The sequence below is a fragment of the Alosa alosa genome, chromosome 19 (genome assembly GCF_017589495.1).
Source record: "Alosa alosa isolate M-15738 ecotype Scorff River chromosome 19, AALO_Geno_1.1, whole genome shotgun sequence".
Classification (NCBI taxonomy): Eukaryota; Metazoa; Chordata; class Actinopteri; order Clupeiformes; family Clupeidae; genus Alosa; species Alosa alosa.
The window spans coordinates 26,194,292-26,212,464 of record NC_063207.1 but is presented as its reverse complement, the minus strand read 5'-3'; the positions used below and the strand labels follow the sequence as shown (position 1 = coordinate 26,212,464).

Sequence of the window (18,173 nt, the reverse complement as noted above, 5' to 3'; positions counted from 1 at the left end):
GGATTAAGACATCTTTGACTTTTAGGTGCCAAAACCCCTAATTTCTGCACAGTTTGGATGAAATCCAAACACATACTAGGCTGCAGGTTTACATTTTTCCATTGTGAAAATTGTATGCTTTCATTTTCATTTCTGTGCCTTTTTTGAATGTTTCTGAGTGTGATACTGTAGTTGTTCATCCTGCTCTCCCACATAGCTGACTGCTGGGTGACATCCTCAGATTTGAGTTCATCAAATGATGTGTCATTGATTAGTACTAATAAAAGCTTTAGGTGTTGGCACGTCAAAAAAATTAACACAGAGACTTTGAACGTCAGAAAAAATGTTAAGAATGAAAACTCAATCACCTAAGCTAAACGATTTCAGCGGCAATGCTATGGCATATGCTAAAGCATCTATAGTATTATCATGGTATTATTTTTTTTAATTTTTTTATGGTTAATCAGCAGAGCCCTCAAATCTTTTAGTATTATAATGTGAATAGCATAGTCCAGGGGTCTCCAACCTTTTTGGGAATTAGGGCTACCTGAAGACCTGAAATCATGGGGCTACTCATTTGAAACGAACAGACCCTCACCCCTTTATTGCGAGGGTAGTCCTCCTAAATAATAGGCCTACAGTATGTGATTTTTACTTTTAAATTATCAATATGTTGTAGGCCTATAAGTCTTTATAACTGTATTTTCATCTGATTCTTCAATACTTTAATATCAACATGCAACACTACCAATATTTTTGTTCAGTTTGCTCATTTCAAAGTTTGCATGGGGAATCTAATCTAATTTTTTTGAACAAAAAAAAAACAATCTTTTTGTGCAATTAATAATTTGGGTTACAATTTGTACCCAATTTACATGTATACCCACCATTATGGATTCAGGGGTTGTTTAAGTTCTGATTTCAGTGGACAATTCGGTTTTACATTTTAATAGTAATCGCCCCCATACCACCCTAACATATGAAGACGCCTTTTAAAGTTATTGCACACCTGAAATCTCTCCATGATCTGACAAAAAAGGTAATGCACAGTCCAGCTCAGGCCACAAAATTTTCAGTGCTATTATACGGCAGTAGCCTAGCCTGGCTAATGTCAGACCTCATCTCATTGAGATGGGATCTGGGAACTAGGCATTCATTTTCTCGTATTTGAAACGTGGTTTATGAATGCCCAGAGCCGTTTATTGGGCGCTACGAATGTCTATCAGATGCGTCTGTATGTAGCTCATAACGGCTTCGATGTGTCGTCATCGTCTTGCTGCCCTCCCTCCGTTCTGTGATTGGTCCCCTAACGGCTCCCACACATAGCTGGGCTCACGTGATCCATTGCCGAACTGAAGGAGTTCAGCTGTTGCTGCACCGACAGACGGCACCGGCCAATCAAGCCAATCTACGGACGGCACCAACCAATCACATTACGATTTTACTTCAAGTCATTTGCATAGCTACCGTCGGGAACACCCACTGGCATGTGTTGACGGAACGCAGCTGTGTGTGGGAACCGTAACTGAGGCGAAAATTTGCTCCATGGAATCCAGGCTGCCTAGCAGCGTGAATAAAATCGTGCGCATAAGGCAGCATGGGAAAACCCAGGCTAGCAGTAGCCTACGGAGGACAAAAGCCCTGTGAGCTAAAGCAATTGTTTTTGTTCCTTGAACAATCATGCAAGAACCTTATTTGACAAACATGGAATGGCCACAGAACTTTTCCCCTTTACTGTCTATGCGTGCAAGCAGAGAGTATGTGCTCCGCTTCTGTTTAAAGATTGAATGGGAAACGGATTTGGAGCCAAAGGTTAAAATTTAATGCAGCTACAATTTGTAAGGTATCCCCAATATCAATTTAATGTTATAGATGTATGGCTACATACAGTACATTCTTAAAATGGTTCTGGTCTAGACTTAAATATCTATTGAAAACTTCACAATGGAGCATGTTTTTAGAGCGTGATCTGCAGGCGACCTGTTGGCTTTTTTTAGAAGGTGCGCTGGGGGCGCCTCATAGCACCGTGTTGGCGACCACTGGCATAGTCTATCCTTTGTCTAGTGTTCTCAGTGGCACAGAGAATTCCTGTAACTGTTTAAGTTTCTATTTGTAGGAAACACTGTTGGCCAGTGCTCAGCTTCAGGTGAAATGAAACTAAAATGAAATGTCCTTTCGCTTTACCTGAATCTGTGTGAGTGTCATGAAATCATCATTTTCCTTTTTAGACAAAAGTATAAGGGTGTGTACTTCAGTCACCTGCCAGATGTCAAAATGCCTTCCACTTAATGTGCTATTGGAAATCTATTGTTTTGTATGCTCAGTGTGTGTGTGTGTGTGTGTGTGTGTGTGTCTTGAGGACAGACATATTTCTAATCTACAGAAACAGCTGAACTGCCTATCCACAATGTTTTATGGAAACAACTTTTTAAAAGGTTCCCTCACTGAAGATCTAGATCAGCCTACTTAAGTCTAAGATCAATTATGTGTGTGTGTTTGTGTGTGTGTGATTTTGGCGTTATGTCGGGGAGCTCGAGGTACAAGTTTTTTAAACGAGTCACTGAGCATAAAATGTGATGCGTTCAAACCATTTTTCTTGAGTCGGAGGGCGGGATTCCCAAATATCCGACGTATCATGAATGCACCATTAAAATACCTAATTTGAGTGTGTGGTGTATAGTATAACTGTGTGAGTATGTTCCTGTGTGTGTGTGTGTGTGTGTGTGTGTGTGTGTTGTGCCAGTGTACTGTATGTGTATTTGTCTCTGTACCAACCTGTGTGCATTGCCTGAGAGTGCATTGAGTGAGTGCCACCAGAGGTGGACGAAGTACACAATTCCTTTACTTAAGAGAAAGTATAGATACACCTTGTCAAATATTACTCCTATACTAAGTGAAAGTTGCTAAGTCAGATTTTTACTTAAGTTAAAATACAGAAGTAGTATTCAGAAGTACAAGTTGTTTTTTATCTTTTTGATGTATTGAAATAATGTTTGTTTGGTCATTAATAGGGTATACATACTTTGGTCGGTCATAGGACTTGAAGAGACTTTTAGTTCCTTACACCCAGCTAAAACATTTGACCTATTTTCATAATGTGTACCACCACCCCCACCCCCCCAGCTACCACCACAAATTGAATCCAATTCTGTGGGAAACACTGAAATATGGATGATATCAGGTGCCTAAAAGATGTTTGGATATTTTGTGTAGCCTAGCCTACTTTTGGAAACAATAGGCTATGACCAAAATGGAGGATCTTCGACAGGACGTTCCAATAGTGGGTGGGAATTTTCAGATGGGGGTGGGTAGTCAGCGTCCTATATGGCTCTGGGAGTAATAACATTCAAATTTCCCTTATTGTGACGTCTCAATAAGGGAGATTTCTGACTAGCTCACAGAAGCGCATAGTTTCTGACATCAACCTCTCTCAACTAACCCATAAAAACCTGGAGTGTTTGTAGAAGCATCAGAGACCCAAATAAAAGTACAAAAGCACAGAAAAAGCATTTTGCATTATATGGCCCCTTTAATATCGTGCTATCAATGTGGCTAAAACAAACCAGGCTTGTAAACAAGAGCTGGCAAAAGGGCATTATGAATACTTAAATACTCGATGCTCTTAACCACAAAGCTACTCACTTAGGGCACTAAAATGGCCAGAAGTGGCACTGAATATTGGCATAAAGCTTATTGTAAAAAAATATTTGTTTGACTCTGGAATGATGCAAATTTCATTTTCCAAAATGACAAGAATTGTTTTTGTTGTAAAGAATGCAAAATAAAATGCAAGAATGCAACCCAAACAAAAATGACAATCATTGTGAACTAAGTAACACAATGATTGACAAATACTTGTAGCCAGAGGTGGACAGTAACTAAGTACATTTACTTGATTACTGTACTCAAGTATGATTTTTGAGTATCTGTACTTTACTTCAGTATTAATAATTTTGGAAACTTGTGACTTTTACTTCACTACATTTGAAAGACTAATAATGTACCATTGACTCCACTACATTTAAAATATGAGCATGAAGTACAGTCTGTGTATGATTCGTTAATTTGATATTCAATAGAGAATCCAAAATCAAAAAATGAAAAAATGACTTATTTCATTATTTGTTTACGAATGTGATACAAACAAACAAATAACGCTTTGTTTTTCAGACTTTTGATTTCATGGTCAGATCAAAAGGAGAACAAAACTGCATCAGGGCCGGTCCGTGTATCATTCGTTCATTTGATATTCAATTGAGAATCCAAAATGAAAAAACGAAAAAAGGACTTGTTTTTTCATTATCTGTTTATGAATGTGATACAAACCAACAAATAATGCTTTGTTTTTCAGACTTTTGATTTCATGATCAGATCAAAAGTAGAACGTTTAAAAAACGGCCTCAGGCCCAAAACTGATTTTGATATTTATTTTTTCCGATTGCTCTGACCCGGAAATTATTTATTGACTTCCATTGCCAGCTGCTGCTTCTGTTTTGCAGTGTTAAATCGGACTAGGCCTACCAGACAATAGATTGACCATATTGTAGGCCTACAACTGCAAAGCCTTATCATATGCATGTTACATTCATGACATGAAAAGTAGAACTTATTGAACAAAAATGGCAAATTACGCAGTCGGCTAAACATTTTAAACTTGCGCAAAACGGCATGAACCCAGCAACGGTGCATCGCATAACTTAAAACACAAACTGAAGCAACAGCTTGGACAATCCTACTGCAAAGCCTTTTCTTCCATAGGCATGCAACGTCTATGACATAAAAAGTGGAATATGAACGCATTTCACACCTGACAATTAAATGGAGCTGCCGCCTGTTCGCGATTTGACTGTTTCTTGAGCTCTCAGAGCAGTGTTGACTTGCGCGTCTTTTTTAGATGGTGAACGTAGGCCTAGTTGGACGGGCAAGACTGACAAGTAGACGGGCCTAGGCCCGCCTATGGCTCGATTTGAATTATTTGCTCTGTTTGTGAATGAAGTTGTAGCCCCTCTTTCCTTTGATCAATGTGCTTGTTGAACGATGTGTCCTTAGTTTCCCTGTCATAGCTACTGTCTTTGGTGTAATCTCACCAGAAGGCTACTGCAGCTGGCTGCCTTCCAGTGACGTTGGCGACAAATGATGCTCTGAGCTGATAGATCTAACATCTAGGCCTACTTCCCTAACATGGGCTGATACTACATAGCCTTGGCCAGTCATTACTTCTATAATGCTTTGGGCGAACGCAATGTTCATAAACAAAACAGGCATGATAAGGGAGATGATTTTTTGTCGATTCAACTAAACCAAGTTTGCCATCGTTGCACAAGTGCCCAATTTCTCGCTATAGTTGTTAGACAATATTTTCTGCAACAAAGTCACTAAATTGGCAACACTGAGCACTGACAGGTCTAGACCAAGAAAGTGACTTGGATAGACTTCCAGGTCACAGAAATCGGAAAAAATAAATATCAAAATCAGTTTTGGGCCTGAGGCCGTTTTTTAAACGTTCTACTTTTGATCTGATCATGAAATCAAAAGTCTGAAAAACAAAGCATTATTTGTTGGTTTGTATCACATTCATAAACAAATAATGAAAAAACAAGTCCTTTTTTCATTTTGGATTCTCAATTGAATACCAAATGAACGAATGATACACGGACCAGGGCCAAAACTGATTTTGATATTTATTTTTTTCCGATGATAAACAAAGAATTATTTGTTTGTTTGTATCACATTCATAAACAAATAATGATATAACCAGTCATTTTTTCATTGTGGATTCTCAATTGAATATCAAATGAACAAATCATTTAGAATCCAAAATGAAAAAACGAAAAAAGGACTTGTTTTTTCATTATCTGTTTATGAATGTGATACAAACCAACAAATAATGTTTTGGGTCTGTGTACCTTCTGTTTATTTGATTTTCAAGGTTAAAACAGTGATCAAAAAACGGATTTGAAGACCTTTACCTAAAACAGTACTTCTCAGAGAAAAATAAAACACAAATATTGAAGCATTTTGTGGAAAAAATAATCAAATATACAATGAGTGTTTGAATTTTAATATTGTAATTTCAATTAGTCATTATTCAAGTTAAAAATGAAAACCCAGGCACACAAGGCCACCACACACTCAACAAACTACTGCATGCTGACAGCATTTTTTTACCACTGCCCGAATAGATAATTGCTAGCCTATATGTTCATCAAAGGGAGCAAGATGCTGATGTTGAAGGACCGTGATCTGCACATAGAAAAAAAATCGCCCGAACATTCCAAGCTTCTCATTTTGATCGATATGTAGGCCTAATTTATGTCCTGTGCTAGGGAGTGGGATTAAGGTTGCATGCACCCTTTCGAAGAAAGAGGGGAAATGTCACTGAAAAGACAATCGACATCATGCATTTATTTGCCTATGTTTTGTAGGTATAGGCTTAGCTTAACAGTTTAAACTGCAAAAAAAAAAAAAATCTAACGTCGGTGCGTTTGACTCGTTGTATCGGATTCCCATAATGCCATATGTGCATGTTGGAATGTGATATATCGGTTTTAGTAGGCCTATTGTATTTGCATTTACCTTGTGGTGTGTTAGCATGTGTAGTCTTCCCTTGGTTGTACCCATAGACTGTATACAGTCTATGGTTGTACCTCATGTGTTTATTCATGTGTGTTGTGTGTGACTACCCGTTCGTGTATTGTGCATGTGTTAGCCTTGTGTGTTCTATAATGATTTTGACCTGTCTGTGTTCCCCACTCCTGACCCAATAAATGTACTGATTTGAACCTTGTTGCCTCAGTTGTTACAGTATGAATATAAATATAAATTAGTTGTATGTCACTTTGAACAGAAGCATCTGCGAAATACCATTATCATAACCATAACCAAATAGCCTACGTCCTTGGTCAGCTGGCTACTATGCTTCCTTAGGCCTTATCACCCCCCTCCTCCCCCGCCCCAATGCAAGGACAGCTCATTCTCGATTCTTTCTCCATTACTATTCTCCTTTACCAACATAATACAGGCAACGATAGGCTAGTCGCGCATGTCTCTAATTAAAACGTCATAGGTTTCAATGTAGGACAGCCTAGCGGGGACAGGCCAAATGAAAAATTGAGGAAAGTGCCGATTTCACATTATTGTTGTGCTGATTTTGGATTTCGGCCGTGGGGATACAAAGTTTAATATCCAAAACAAAAACACGAGGGAATTTCCTATTTTGTTTTTTAAAAATACAGATATAAGGTCGTTTTTCGATTTTCAATTTTCGTTTCGAATTTGAAAATCAAATGAACAGAAGGTACACGGACCGTTTTGTTTTTCAGACTTTTGATTTCATGATCAGATCAAAAGTAGAACGTTTAAAAAACGGTCTCAGGCCCAAAACTGATTTTGATATTTATTTTTTCCGATTGCTCGGACCCGGAAATTATTTATTGACTTCCATTGCCAGCTGCTGCTTCTAGGCCTACCAGTCCAATTATAACTTTACCACACACAATTTAACCTAAAGATCTATATTTAAATGACCACTCGGACAGAGCAACAGAATCTCTTTTTTTCCCCTCAGTCGGTAGTCTAAACGAATAGGTTTTTCTACTCCTATGCTCGATTCAGTAGCGTAGCCAGACATGTTCAAATGGGTGGGCACAGAAAGAAAAGGGTGGGCAAAGCCAATTTGATTGAACATAGCCTAAGAGAAGCCTAGATGAGATACACCATACGTGGAGTGGAATTTATTGAACGCATTTGATCACAGCTGAAACATTTTAAACTGGAGCAAAACAATGCATGGATGTAGGCCTAGCTTCGGTGCGTCACATGAAACACAACTGAGACAGATTGACCATGTTGTACAACTGCAAAGCCTTATCATAGGCATGTTACATTCATGACATGAAAAGTAGAACTTATTGAACAAAAATGGCAAATTACGCAGTCGGCTAAACATTTTAAACTTGCGCAAAATGAAGTTCTAGCCCCTCTTTCCTTTGATCAATGTGCTTGTTGAACGATGTGTGTCCCTAGTTTCCCTGTCATAGTTACTGTCTTTGGTGTAATCTCACCAGAAGGCTACGGCAGCTGGCTGCCTTCCAATGACATTGGCGACAAATGACGATCTGAGCTGATAGATCTAACATCTAGGCCTACTTCCCTAACATGAGCTGATACTACATAGCCTAGGCCAGTCATTACTTCTATAATCATGGGGCAACGCTTTGGGCGAATGCGATGTTCATAAACGAAACAGGCATGAGAAGGGAGATGATTTTCTTTTGATTCAACGAAACCGAGTTTGCCGTCGTTGCGCAAGTTGCCCAATTTCTCGCTATAGATGTTAGACAATATTTTCTGTTTTTTCGTTTTTGATTCCCCACCAATACACAGCATATTGTCTCATGAGGAAGCTTCTCCAACACACATATAGCACACTGCCCTCTCCCCACATACACAGCACACTATCCCATCTCCCCTGTCATCCCCCCAACACACACACCAAGACCCCTGGCAGTTGGGTTAGCCCCTTGAGCCGTGGATCTGCCCAAGGTTTCTTCCTTGGTAAGGGAGTTTTTCCTTGCCCCTGTTGCTCTTGGGTGCTCCTTGTTGGTGCCCCCCCCCCCATCCCAATCCTCCCCCACCTTTCTTATGCAGCCCTTGCCACTTAATCTACTAAACCCCTCTTATACTGCACTTTTTACCCCCCCCCCCCCCATAAATGCACAAATAGGCTGACACCAGACATAAGTAACTATATGCATGTGACAGTAAACTTCCTTGTATCCTTGTAAATGAACGAATGATACACGGACCCAAGTAGCCTACTTGTTACTTTTAACCACATTTGATTCTTTAAATGCAATAATGTGATGAACCATCTTGAAGTTTTTTCAATAGTTCAATTTGAACTTGGCTGAATTGGCTGTGGTAATGATGGTGACAACAGAACATCCTCAATGTAGTCGGGGAGAACCCAGACGAACCTGTTAGCAATTGAGATTTGAGAAGTGGTCTGGTGTTAACCAGGCTATCCTCCATGATCATTGTGAAATTGGAATGACATTCAGCACATAGCTAGATCTTTAGCCTACATTATTAAAAGGCTACTGATATGTGTGGATGCAATTCATAATGTTTTCTATGTAGTTAGGTAAAATAAACACAGCTGGGCTTATATACCGACCCAAATAAAGTTTTACCCATTGTCATTTAACATGTTACATCATACATGCAAGTGTCTACGGTGGCGCATTGCATTCACATCACAAAAAAAAAATATGAGATAATTACGAGATAATCATGATTTAGCCTATGACACATTTCCAATTCTGCCCGCACTTGTGTGAGGCAATGACATGGTCTATTAGAGAAGACCTAACAGCTTCTCAAGAGAAAGTCTGAAGCTGAAGTTCCTTTCAAACCTTTACTTAGGATTCACTGTAAAACTATGCAGACCAACAGAGTACATCTCAGTTAGCCTATCTCCTTCGATGTTTTGTTTAAGAGCAATCATGTAGACTAGCATTTCAAGTTACAGAATAGAAACTAATGTGTTAGCTTATGGCTAATGTATATGAGAAATCCCATAGAGATGCTAACGGTTAGCATAATCAATAAAAGTAGATATGTAGATCAAACTTCAGTCCATTTACGAAAGGGTTACATAAGAAGAGTTCTTTGTTTACAACCAGGGGTGAAAGTAGTTTCACTTAGCCTAATTATTTATTATTTATTTATTTGTTTATTTACTCTATTATAGTCTACTTATCAAGCATTCACTAGGACTTCTTATCACTCTAGTATCACTCTTTAACCCACCTGCATCTGTTTTTGATTATGAATAAATTGCAAACACTTAATTTCAACATTTATTTATTTATTTATTTATTTATTTATTTAATCTAGTTACTCTGCTCGCTCCCACTTCCAATCAATTTTTTTTTATATAGGCTACTGTATATCATGAAACACGTTTCTTTGAGTCATGCCTTTTTATTTGGGAGACTGCAACATACTTCTGTCCGCTAAAACACTTTCATTATTGCTGCGCTAAGATCTGGTTAAGCCGCATTACGCACTGTCTGTCTCCTGTCTCTCCAAGCCAAACACTGCACACATAAAACCAGAATAGGCTATTGAAACATCAACATATTTTTCTTTTTAGCCTGTATGTTTTTTTATTTGGGAGACTTTCCAAGAAACGTCCGTCTGCTAAAACACTTTGGATACCAGTGCACGCTATGCGCAATTACTGTAGGCTACTGTACGCCAAGGCTATAGCTTGCTCGCTGTCTGTCCAGCTGCACGGAGGTTTAGACACAATTCAGATACAGTTCAGAACGATGTATATGAAATATATTTTGGGGGAAACGTGTTGCTTCTGGTAATTTGACGTTAGCAGTTGTGTTGTCATGCTGAAAGTGCTATATTTTTCAGAGACAGTATAGTTTTCTTTCCGGTACGGCGTATCCTCTCCAAATATTTTAGTGGAACTCCGTACCGGCCAGTACCGGCTTACTTTCACCCCTGTTTACAACTGACTATTTTCTCTCAACTGACTATTTTCTCTCAATATACAGTAATACGTGTAGGAAAAATGTGACTGTTTAATTCATCAATGCCACTTGAACAAGTAGCCTAGCTGCACAAAATAAACAATAGGTGTGCGTGTGACAACGTGGATGGAGGTAGCTCTATGCGTAGTTGTACCTCCACCTACTGGTTAGGACTGTAACGTGCAACATTGTATTGCCTTTGGGCAAAGAGTAGCCTATAGAAGCTTACTCTTTGCTTTGGGGTTGTTGGCGATTTGACAGGCTTATTTTTCATGCCACTTAAAGACATGTTAATCTCTCAAAGTACGAAAGTCATTCAAAGCAGGAAATCAGTAGGAAATATAGCTGCAAGCAGCAATGAGGGGGCCAAGCAGTTAGGCCGGGGTAACCATGGCAACGAAATGCTGTTAGCTCAATGCTGCAATCAGATGTATGGCCATAAGCTGTCAAAGCAAGTTTCACGTCTAGCATGTCAAAAGTTACAAGGCAAAATGCATTTTTGCTAATTGCAGTGACCCTAGAGGTCAAAGGTCACAAAATTTCTTCGGCATTCACCTGATGGGGTCATGAGTCCATGTACCAAGTTTGGTTTTGATACATGCAACGATTGCTGAGATATGAGCTCACTTCCTGTTTGGCGGCTTCGCCACAAATTTCGATTGGATGTGACAGGCGAATGCTTCTATCAATTGTTACAGAAATAAATTAAGTGACAAGGCATGGTCTGAAGATGGTCTGTGCCAATTTTGGTGAAGATCAGATGAAATTTGTGACCTGTGCGAAATTGTTGGTGTTTTTGATCAAATCAAATATGGCGGCCGAATAAATTATATTGATGTGACAAGTTGCCCTCAGTTGACCTAAGGACCTTTCACAGTATTACCAGACACCACTAGTACAATTTAATTCTAAGCACAGCAGCAGCTACAGGCCAAAAGGCATGTTTATGAATTACAGCGCCCCCTAGAGGTCAAAGGTCACCAAATTTCTTGAGGGTCCTCCTGATGGGGTCATGAGTCAATGTACCAAGTTTGGTTTTGATACATGCAAGGGTTGCTGAGATATGAGCTCACTTCCTGTTTACGGCTTCACCGCAAATTTTGATTGGCTTTTATGGGCGAACGGTAATATTCAAGACAAAAAGTGATAACTTTTGTGAGGCTTGGTCTGAAGATGATCTGTGTCAAATTTGGTGGGAATCAGAGAAAGTATGTGACCCCTGATACATTTTAAGTGTTTTTGATGAAATCCAAAATGGCGGAAAATGACGTCATAGTTGAACTCGGCTTGGTCCAAGGATTCCAACAATACTGACTTTTGAAAATCGGACCAACAGGTCAAAAGTTACGTGCATGAACGCACGTCCAACTTTGGCCTGTTGGTGGCGCTAGAGGGTTTGAGTTGCCGACATGAAACTTGGTGACATGAATCATGGGACCGTCCCCAATCAGTGTGCCAAATTTCCCAACTTTTTACCATACGGTTCTATGGGCTGCCATAGACTCCCATTGCATATAATAATAATAATAGGAAAACGTAGAAACACAATGAGGTCCTCGCAGCTTCGCTGCTTGGCCCCCAAATATGTGCTTGCTTTTATTGAAAGGCTGTTTAGATCCTCTGCACGAATCCTATCCTTATCTCATAATTATGAGATAATTATCTCATAATTATGAGATAACCTGATTATTTTTTTTTGTGATGTGAATGCAATGCGCCACCGTAAGTGTCTGAATTGATTCTGCTATGGTTATTGTATTTAGCAGACGTTTCGGCTAAACTCCAATAACTTTATATTAATATTAGGCTACTTTACTATGAAAAAAAACAGAACCGTCAGTGACATTAGTCACACATTCTTTATTATTCCTGCATACCAAAATTGCATTTTATCACTAGCAGTCGGAGGCTTTCTGGTGGAGAATCCTCCATCACCGTGTCACCAACACAGACTCCTATTCCCCATAGTCATGCACTGTGTGTTCTGCACTTACAATACCTAATTTGAGTACGTGAGGGTGTTCACACTGACAGTTCCAACGACACAAAGTGCACTGCTAGTCCCCGGATGGTCAAAAAGCTGAGTGTGGAACGCTGGACACTTTTCACCCTCAACGAACGCCATCTTGGCTACATAGCGGAAGGGGAGCGGGCATTTTCAAACTCGTAATCGTGGTTGAGAAAGCTGAAGCAGCAGCAGTGGAAAACACACTTTACAGAGGTACAATCAAGTTATAACATAAACTGTTCATGTATTGACACAGTACGACCATGTCACTGTCGAATAGAGGAAACCAATAAAGTTATATTTAAATGTTGCAATCGTTATTTCCGTTAAGTGCAAGGAGTTGGTGTTTGATATGGGACGACATTCTGTTCAAATTCACGCACTCTGCCAGTAAGCACACAGTGCACACAGGGCTCTGCGTGAAGGTGTACTCAGAAGTACGTCATTTGAGACACAGTGATAGACAGTAACGTTGGCGTTGCTGCCCTTTGGCATAAACATGGAATCAGTTCCGGAGTGGGGCGTGGCCAACAACAGCTCATTTGCATTTAAGGCAACAGGCCCCAGAAACAGCCTATTCTGAAAGGGACTGAAACTGGCAAGAATGGAGCTGCTGATAATGTGTAATCTGAGTGGAACAGCTTCAGACATATTTTGTGCAACCCATGGGTCTATTTTGACTTGTTGAAAAAGAAGTATAATATGGGACATTTAACAATAATATGCACAATATGAAGTTGTTATAAGCAGCCTTTATTGCTTTGGAAATGGAAGTATGTAATGGCATGTTGCTTCACATTTCTGTTTGCAATTAAATGTGAATTATGAGTCTGGTAGCCACCTAGCTATCTGAATGGAATGTGTTTCAGTCGGCTTGGCATATCATGTGCTTGGAAACCGAATTATTGACGAGTCACCAATTCATTCTACAAAGGCAAAGTAGTAGACTAGTCTTTATATTCTGGTCCATGTTCCAAATCACATTAATTGCAGCCTATGTAAAAGAGCCCTTTCACCAATCTGAGTATAAAAATGGTCAACCATTTTTAACCAGATAACCTTGCAAGTCGCAACCACCTGTAGCCTTGTCTTTGTTGCCTTCATGATTTCCTTTTCAAAATGTCTTATAAGCCAGCTGGAATCTGCCACTCTTTTTGTCTTTCTTGTGCACGTGCAAGATGCGTTCCCAATTCGCCTTATTCACCCGGCGGCCAAAAAAAAGCTCACCGAAAAAGAAGAAGGGTTCACTGGCCTGTTCTTCTTCTTCAGTGAGTTTCTTTTATCAGTTTGCAAACTGAGTGCATCACCACCACCATCTGCTGGACTTCGGTATAATGGCAAGTGTACCCTTTAGCCTCGTTCTGGCCGCCGGGTGAATAAGGCGAATTAAGTGGAGTAAGTAAAGTTAGATCTGCTACGTGGTGGAGATTGAGAGGACCCAAAAAGCATCATCCTTGCATGTAATACCATTTTGACATAAACGTTCTCAAGGAAGAGTGAAACGCAGTTGGCAGTAAAGCTACTATTTATTGGCTACATTTGGGTGCCCCCTCTGTCCTTTGGTGCCCTACGCAGTGCGTAATGCGCAGTGGGAGCAGCGGCACTGCCAATATTTACACGCTAGGACTGGATCAATAAAATGTGGTTTCATTATCTTACACTTATTTGCAGAAGTGACCAGCTAGCGTGTGACAAACAACTGCTTTTATTGTTATTGGATTCCAGTAATTGCCTTTATGAATTGGTTCATGTCACTTCTGAAGGAACCCCCACACTATTGTGGTAATAAGTATATTTATTATGATAAGGTTAAATTTTAGTGGGTATAATTACTGTAAGCAACACAACAGTTTGTGACTTTTTCAGGTATGTTTTTATTAGCAACTTCTATAGGTATCAATTTCATTTTTCAATTTCATTTTTATGGTATATATGATGATGTGAAGGACAGATAAACACACGGGTCATTCCCAGTAACCGTCTAACTATAGAGTATGTATGGTCTGGACCACTCAGGAAATGTAGGAAAAGCCTTAACAGTAGGATATTGCCAGAAGACACCAGTTAGCATGTTAGGAAGCTTTTGTCAATGGCAACTGGGCTCATGGAAGTGTTTTCAAGATTTCTGCATGCTTTATAGGTTGTTGGCTTGCTAGTTTTAGACCAAAGCTCCATATTTTTGCTTTACTGTAAAACATAATCTTACCTACTGTATAGTGGTGCCTAAAAGGTATAGAGTTATGGACTCTAGAGCTTTTTGTTATTTTTTTCAGGATTACTGTCCAATTCCATAGGGTACATGAGCAGCGATTGTTCCCCATTTTTGGGCTTCTATAATGTAGGACATTTTATCATCAAAGAAGATATGAGGCCTGATTTTTTGCAGCGGGGGTCCTTTTGGAGTTCCTGTCAAGTAGACTTCTTCATCCACCTTCAGATTCCAGCTTCTGAAGGTCGTCAGGACGCGAGCCTTTCCACCTTCATTATCCCGAGAGGTCACAAGGTATGTGCGGATGGGACACTTCTCCTTCCTGGCATGGAATTTTTGCTGAAGTTTCACCAGTGCCTGCAGAAATCCTTTCAGAGGCCCCTGTGAATACAGACATTTTGTTTTTCACTCCTTCATAGACATGAACTTTGGCTGTAACTAAGGCTGTAACTAAGCTGTAAATATTAATTTGGCCCCAGCCGTGGCGCAACTGGCTGGGGCACCTGCACCGTACGTCAGTGACCCGGGTTTGATTCCTGCCCTGTGATCCTTTCCAGATCCCACCCCGACTCTCTCTCCCACTCACTTCCTGTCATTCTCTACTATCATGTCAATTAAAGGCATAAAAGTAAAAAATAAATAAATAAATAAAACATTTTAAAAAAAAATTGTATTTGTAATTAAGTCCACACAAAAAAAAAAAAAATGTTCTTATTGTTTTGGCCATTGTTTTTGTACATGACACCGTTTCAACGTTCCAAAGTGAAAACGTTTCGAAACGCCACCTCTATCGCCGTGTATACAGTTACAATGCTACTTTTTGAAAACGCTGATGTCACAGTTAGGACAAAACAGCCCCACCCCTTGCGTACATGTGCTTACAAAAGTGCAAATTGCCATTCTCAGCTCCCACCACAGGCAGTCTGCGGTTTTACCCAAGTGTGGCCTGTTTGTACATACTGTACCACGGCGTGTTTGTACGTGCACGTTGCAGAGAAAATACGCTTCAAGTGGGAGCAAAAACGTTATAGTCAGTATGTCACATTAAAATGTGTTTCTTTTCCCTGACATGATTTCTGTGCAAGCAACATCGGCCTTGGCTAACTAGAAGCACACTGGTTATGTTAGTTACTGCAAGGCCTAGGTTGCCTGGCTTTAGCTAGTGTTAGGTTAGTTCCTCAGTGTAACTTGTTCTACTCCAGATATTATGTCAGACATAAAACGACCAAAGCATTTCTACATATATAAGTGTCACAGACCTGTTCTAGGGGCCTATTTACAAGTGCCCTCTCATTTTCAATGAATGCCTCCTTCCCTTTTGTCTGGAATATGATTTCGGATTCATCTGAGAACAGAACGCCATCTCCATCAAAGGCGACACGTAGCTCATTGTCCAGCTCCGACTCATTTTCACAGGCTGACATAGTAGCGGCAGCAATCCCTTGAATCACAGAGACATCAATATACCTCTGAAATGTATTATAGCTTCAACTGTGTTTAAGGTTCAAAAACAAATATCTCAGTACCTTCCTCTATGGCCTCTTTAACCTTCTCTGAATCCTCGGACAGGTAGAGGTCAGTCTTGTAGAATTTCAGGTGGCCCACAATGCTATCTGAACCAATCATGCAAGGCTTCTCAATAGTTAAACCTGCACAACATAAATTAGGTTGTATTAATATCCAATTGGGTTTTATGAGTGTGTGTTTGTCTTGTTGTCTCTGTGTTTGTCAGAGGCAATGAATAAACTTACAGGCAATGACCTGACATCCATATCATACAACATATCATGAGGTTATACTCCCTCTGATTCTGAGATCTTGGTCTTACCATAATGACTGATGCTGTTGATGAGATGTTCATCCTGGGAATCTTGGTTGTTTGTCATTAGGACAATGTCAAACAGTTCTTTGCTGTCTGGATAGAGTTCTCGTAAACGTGAGTTCACATTCATGAGAGCCTATTCCAAAGAGACACCGTTGGTAGTACAAACACTTATTCATATTTTGCATATTTTAAGGAATTAGCATAGATTACAAGTATCAGCATAATCATGTCATCACTTTACAGCAGTTCATCTTTATTTTCCTTTGTCTTTCCTTTGATGTTAAGTTACATCAGAATAATGTTGGCTACTTCTGCAAGTTTGTACTTCTCAGGAAATAGGCTGCATGTTGTCTATGCTGGGTTCTCTTAAACTTAAGCTCTCAGAGTTGGAGTGTACACGAGTCCAATGACTGGGGTGACTCACAAAGCCATCTCCCCACAGGTCATTGATAGAGAATGGTGTTGTTAATGGTGTTACTATAAAAATAAAAAAGAAGACATGAATGACGTGAGGAATGAGAAGATAATGTTTTACCTTCACAAAGGGAAATGCCACCCCGGGTAAAAGAGGTTGGCTCTTTTTTTTCATATTGAATAGTGTTTGTGAAGACACAGCGATTGTGATGGCATCATTCAAACTCTTTTCTTGTGTTGCCATTTTCTTATTTGATGTTTTTGCTTTGACGTCTTCTGTAAAGAGAACAGTATAACACAATGTTTTGAAATGTTTTGAGAGGTTACATTTCAGTGTGTTGCCCAGCTTTTTAATGTTTTTTAAAGCTAAGAGTTGGATCAAGGCTGACACATGTATTTTAATTGATCCACATGTTTGTTTTTTGCCCATTTACTAAGATGTCAGGACACTCTCTATCTAAGTTTGCGCCTGTTAGTGCATTGTTACAGTCTTGTCAACATTCAATGTAAGACAGAATTGTGCAAATGCCATTTGTAAAACTGCAATAATTAATATCCCCAGTTCCCAAATGATTACAAAATATAATTGAAAGGAAAGCTTAAGTAGCAATAGTAAACTTGCTTCTGTTAAAACTTTTTGAGAGTGTTGTAGGCCTTACATTTCTATATTTGTTTTTATTTACAAAATACATTCAAGTCAGTCAGTGAAGAAATGTGAAATATTTTCAAGTATTTTAGAATTAGTACATTAAGTAATTTAAAAAGAGACCACTAACACATCAGAGCAGTAAGCCAAGACAGCCCCTTACCTCAGGTTCTTTGCTCTATATGCAGAACTGTGATGATACAGTACCTGATTTGTGTGCAATTAATGCAGAGTTCAGCATGACTTATATAGAGCATACTCTGACACATAGAGTAAATGTTATTGAAGTAGGTCCCACCCATATCAGGATATGTACCATTCCATTCCACTTCATGCATTGGAACTTCATACAAAAGTGAAAGCAGACGGTTGATCAGCTGTGTTCTAAAGAATGTTTGATTCAAGTTCAGCGTGTATTGCGAACTTTGTTTCTCAGCAAAAGCCACGACTTATTTTCCCAAGAATGACCGGCGTTCTATACATTATCCCTTACATATACTGTATCTACTTATCTCTGTAGACATGTCATCTGGAAAACTTGA

At 39.5% G+C, this 18,173-nt stretch overlaps 1 protein-coding gene across 2 annotated transcripts; it reads right to left on the bottom strand.

Annotated features, from left to right (window-relative positions):
* Window positions 1-14,438: 14,438 nt before the first annotated feature.
* Window positions 14,439-17,826, bottom strand: LOC125284126 (cytosolic 5'-nucleotidase 1A-like). 2 transcript variants are annotated; one of them, XM_048227906.1, is made up of 6 exons: window positions 17,795-17,826; window positions 17,107-17,261; window positions 16,575-16,704; window positions 16,273-16,395; window positions 16,006-16,187; window positions 14,439-15,127 (listed from the first exon to the last, which is right to left on the bottom strand). In XM_048227906.1, the coding sequence occupies exons 2-6, from the start codon at window positions 17,227-17,229 to the stop codon at window positions 14,813-14,815; spliced, it is 873 nt and encodes a 290-aa protein (XP_048083863.1). In that variant the 5' UTR covers window positions 17,230-17,261; window positions 17,795-17,826; the 3' UTR covers window positions 14,439-14,812. The 2 variants fall into 2 exon arrangements, with proteins under 2 accessions (XP_048083863.1, XP_048083864.1); XM_048227907.1 differs by lacking the exon at window positions 17,795-17,826 and having other exon boundaries at window positions 17,107-17,357.
* Between the last annotated feature and the right edge of the window lie 347 nt (window positions 17,827-18,173).

What these genes read in the sequence shown, in the direction of transcription:
- LOC125284126 (XM_048227906.1), bottom strand. Translation starts at nt 17,229, where the DNA reads ATGGCAACACAAGAAAAGAGTTTGAATGATGCCATCACAATCGCTGTG. An exon ending in TGGCATTTCCCTTTGTGAAG is followed by an intron (nt 16,705 to 17,106) that starts GTAAAACATTAT and finishes TCTTTGGAATAG; the next exon opens with GCTCTCATGAATGTGAACTC. An exon ending in TAAAGAGGCCATAGAGGAAG is followed by an intron (nt 16,188 to 16,272) that starts GTACTGAGATAT and finishes CTGTGATTCAAG; the next exon opens with GGATTGCTGCCGCTACTATG.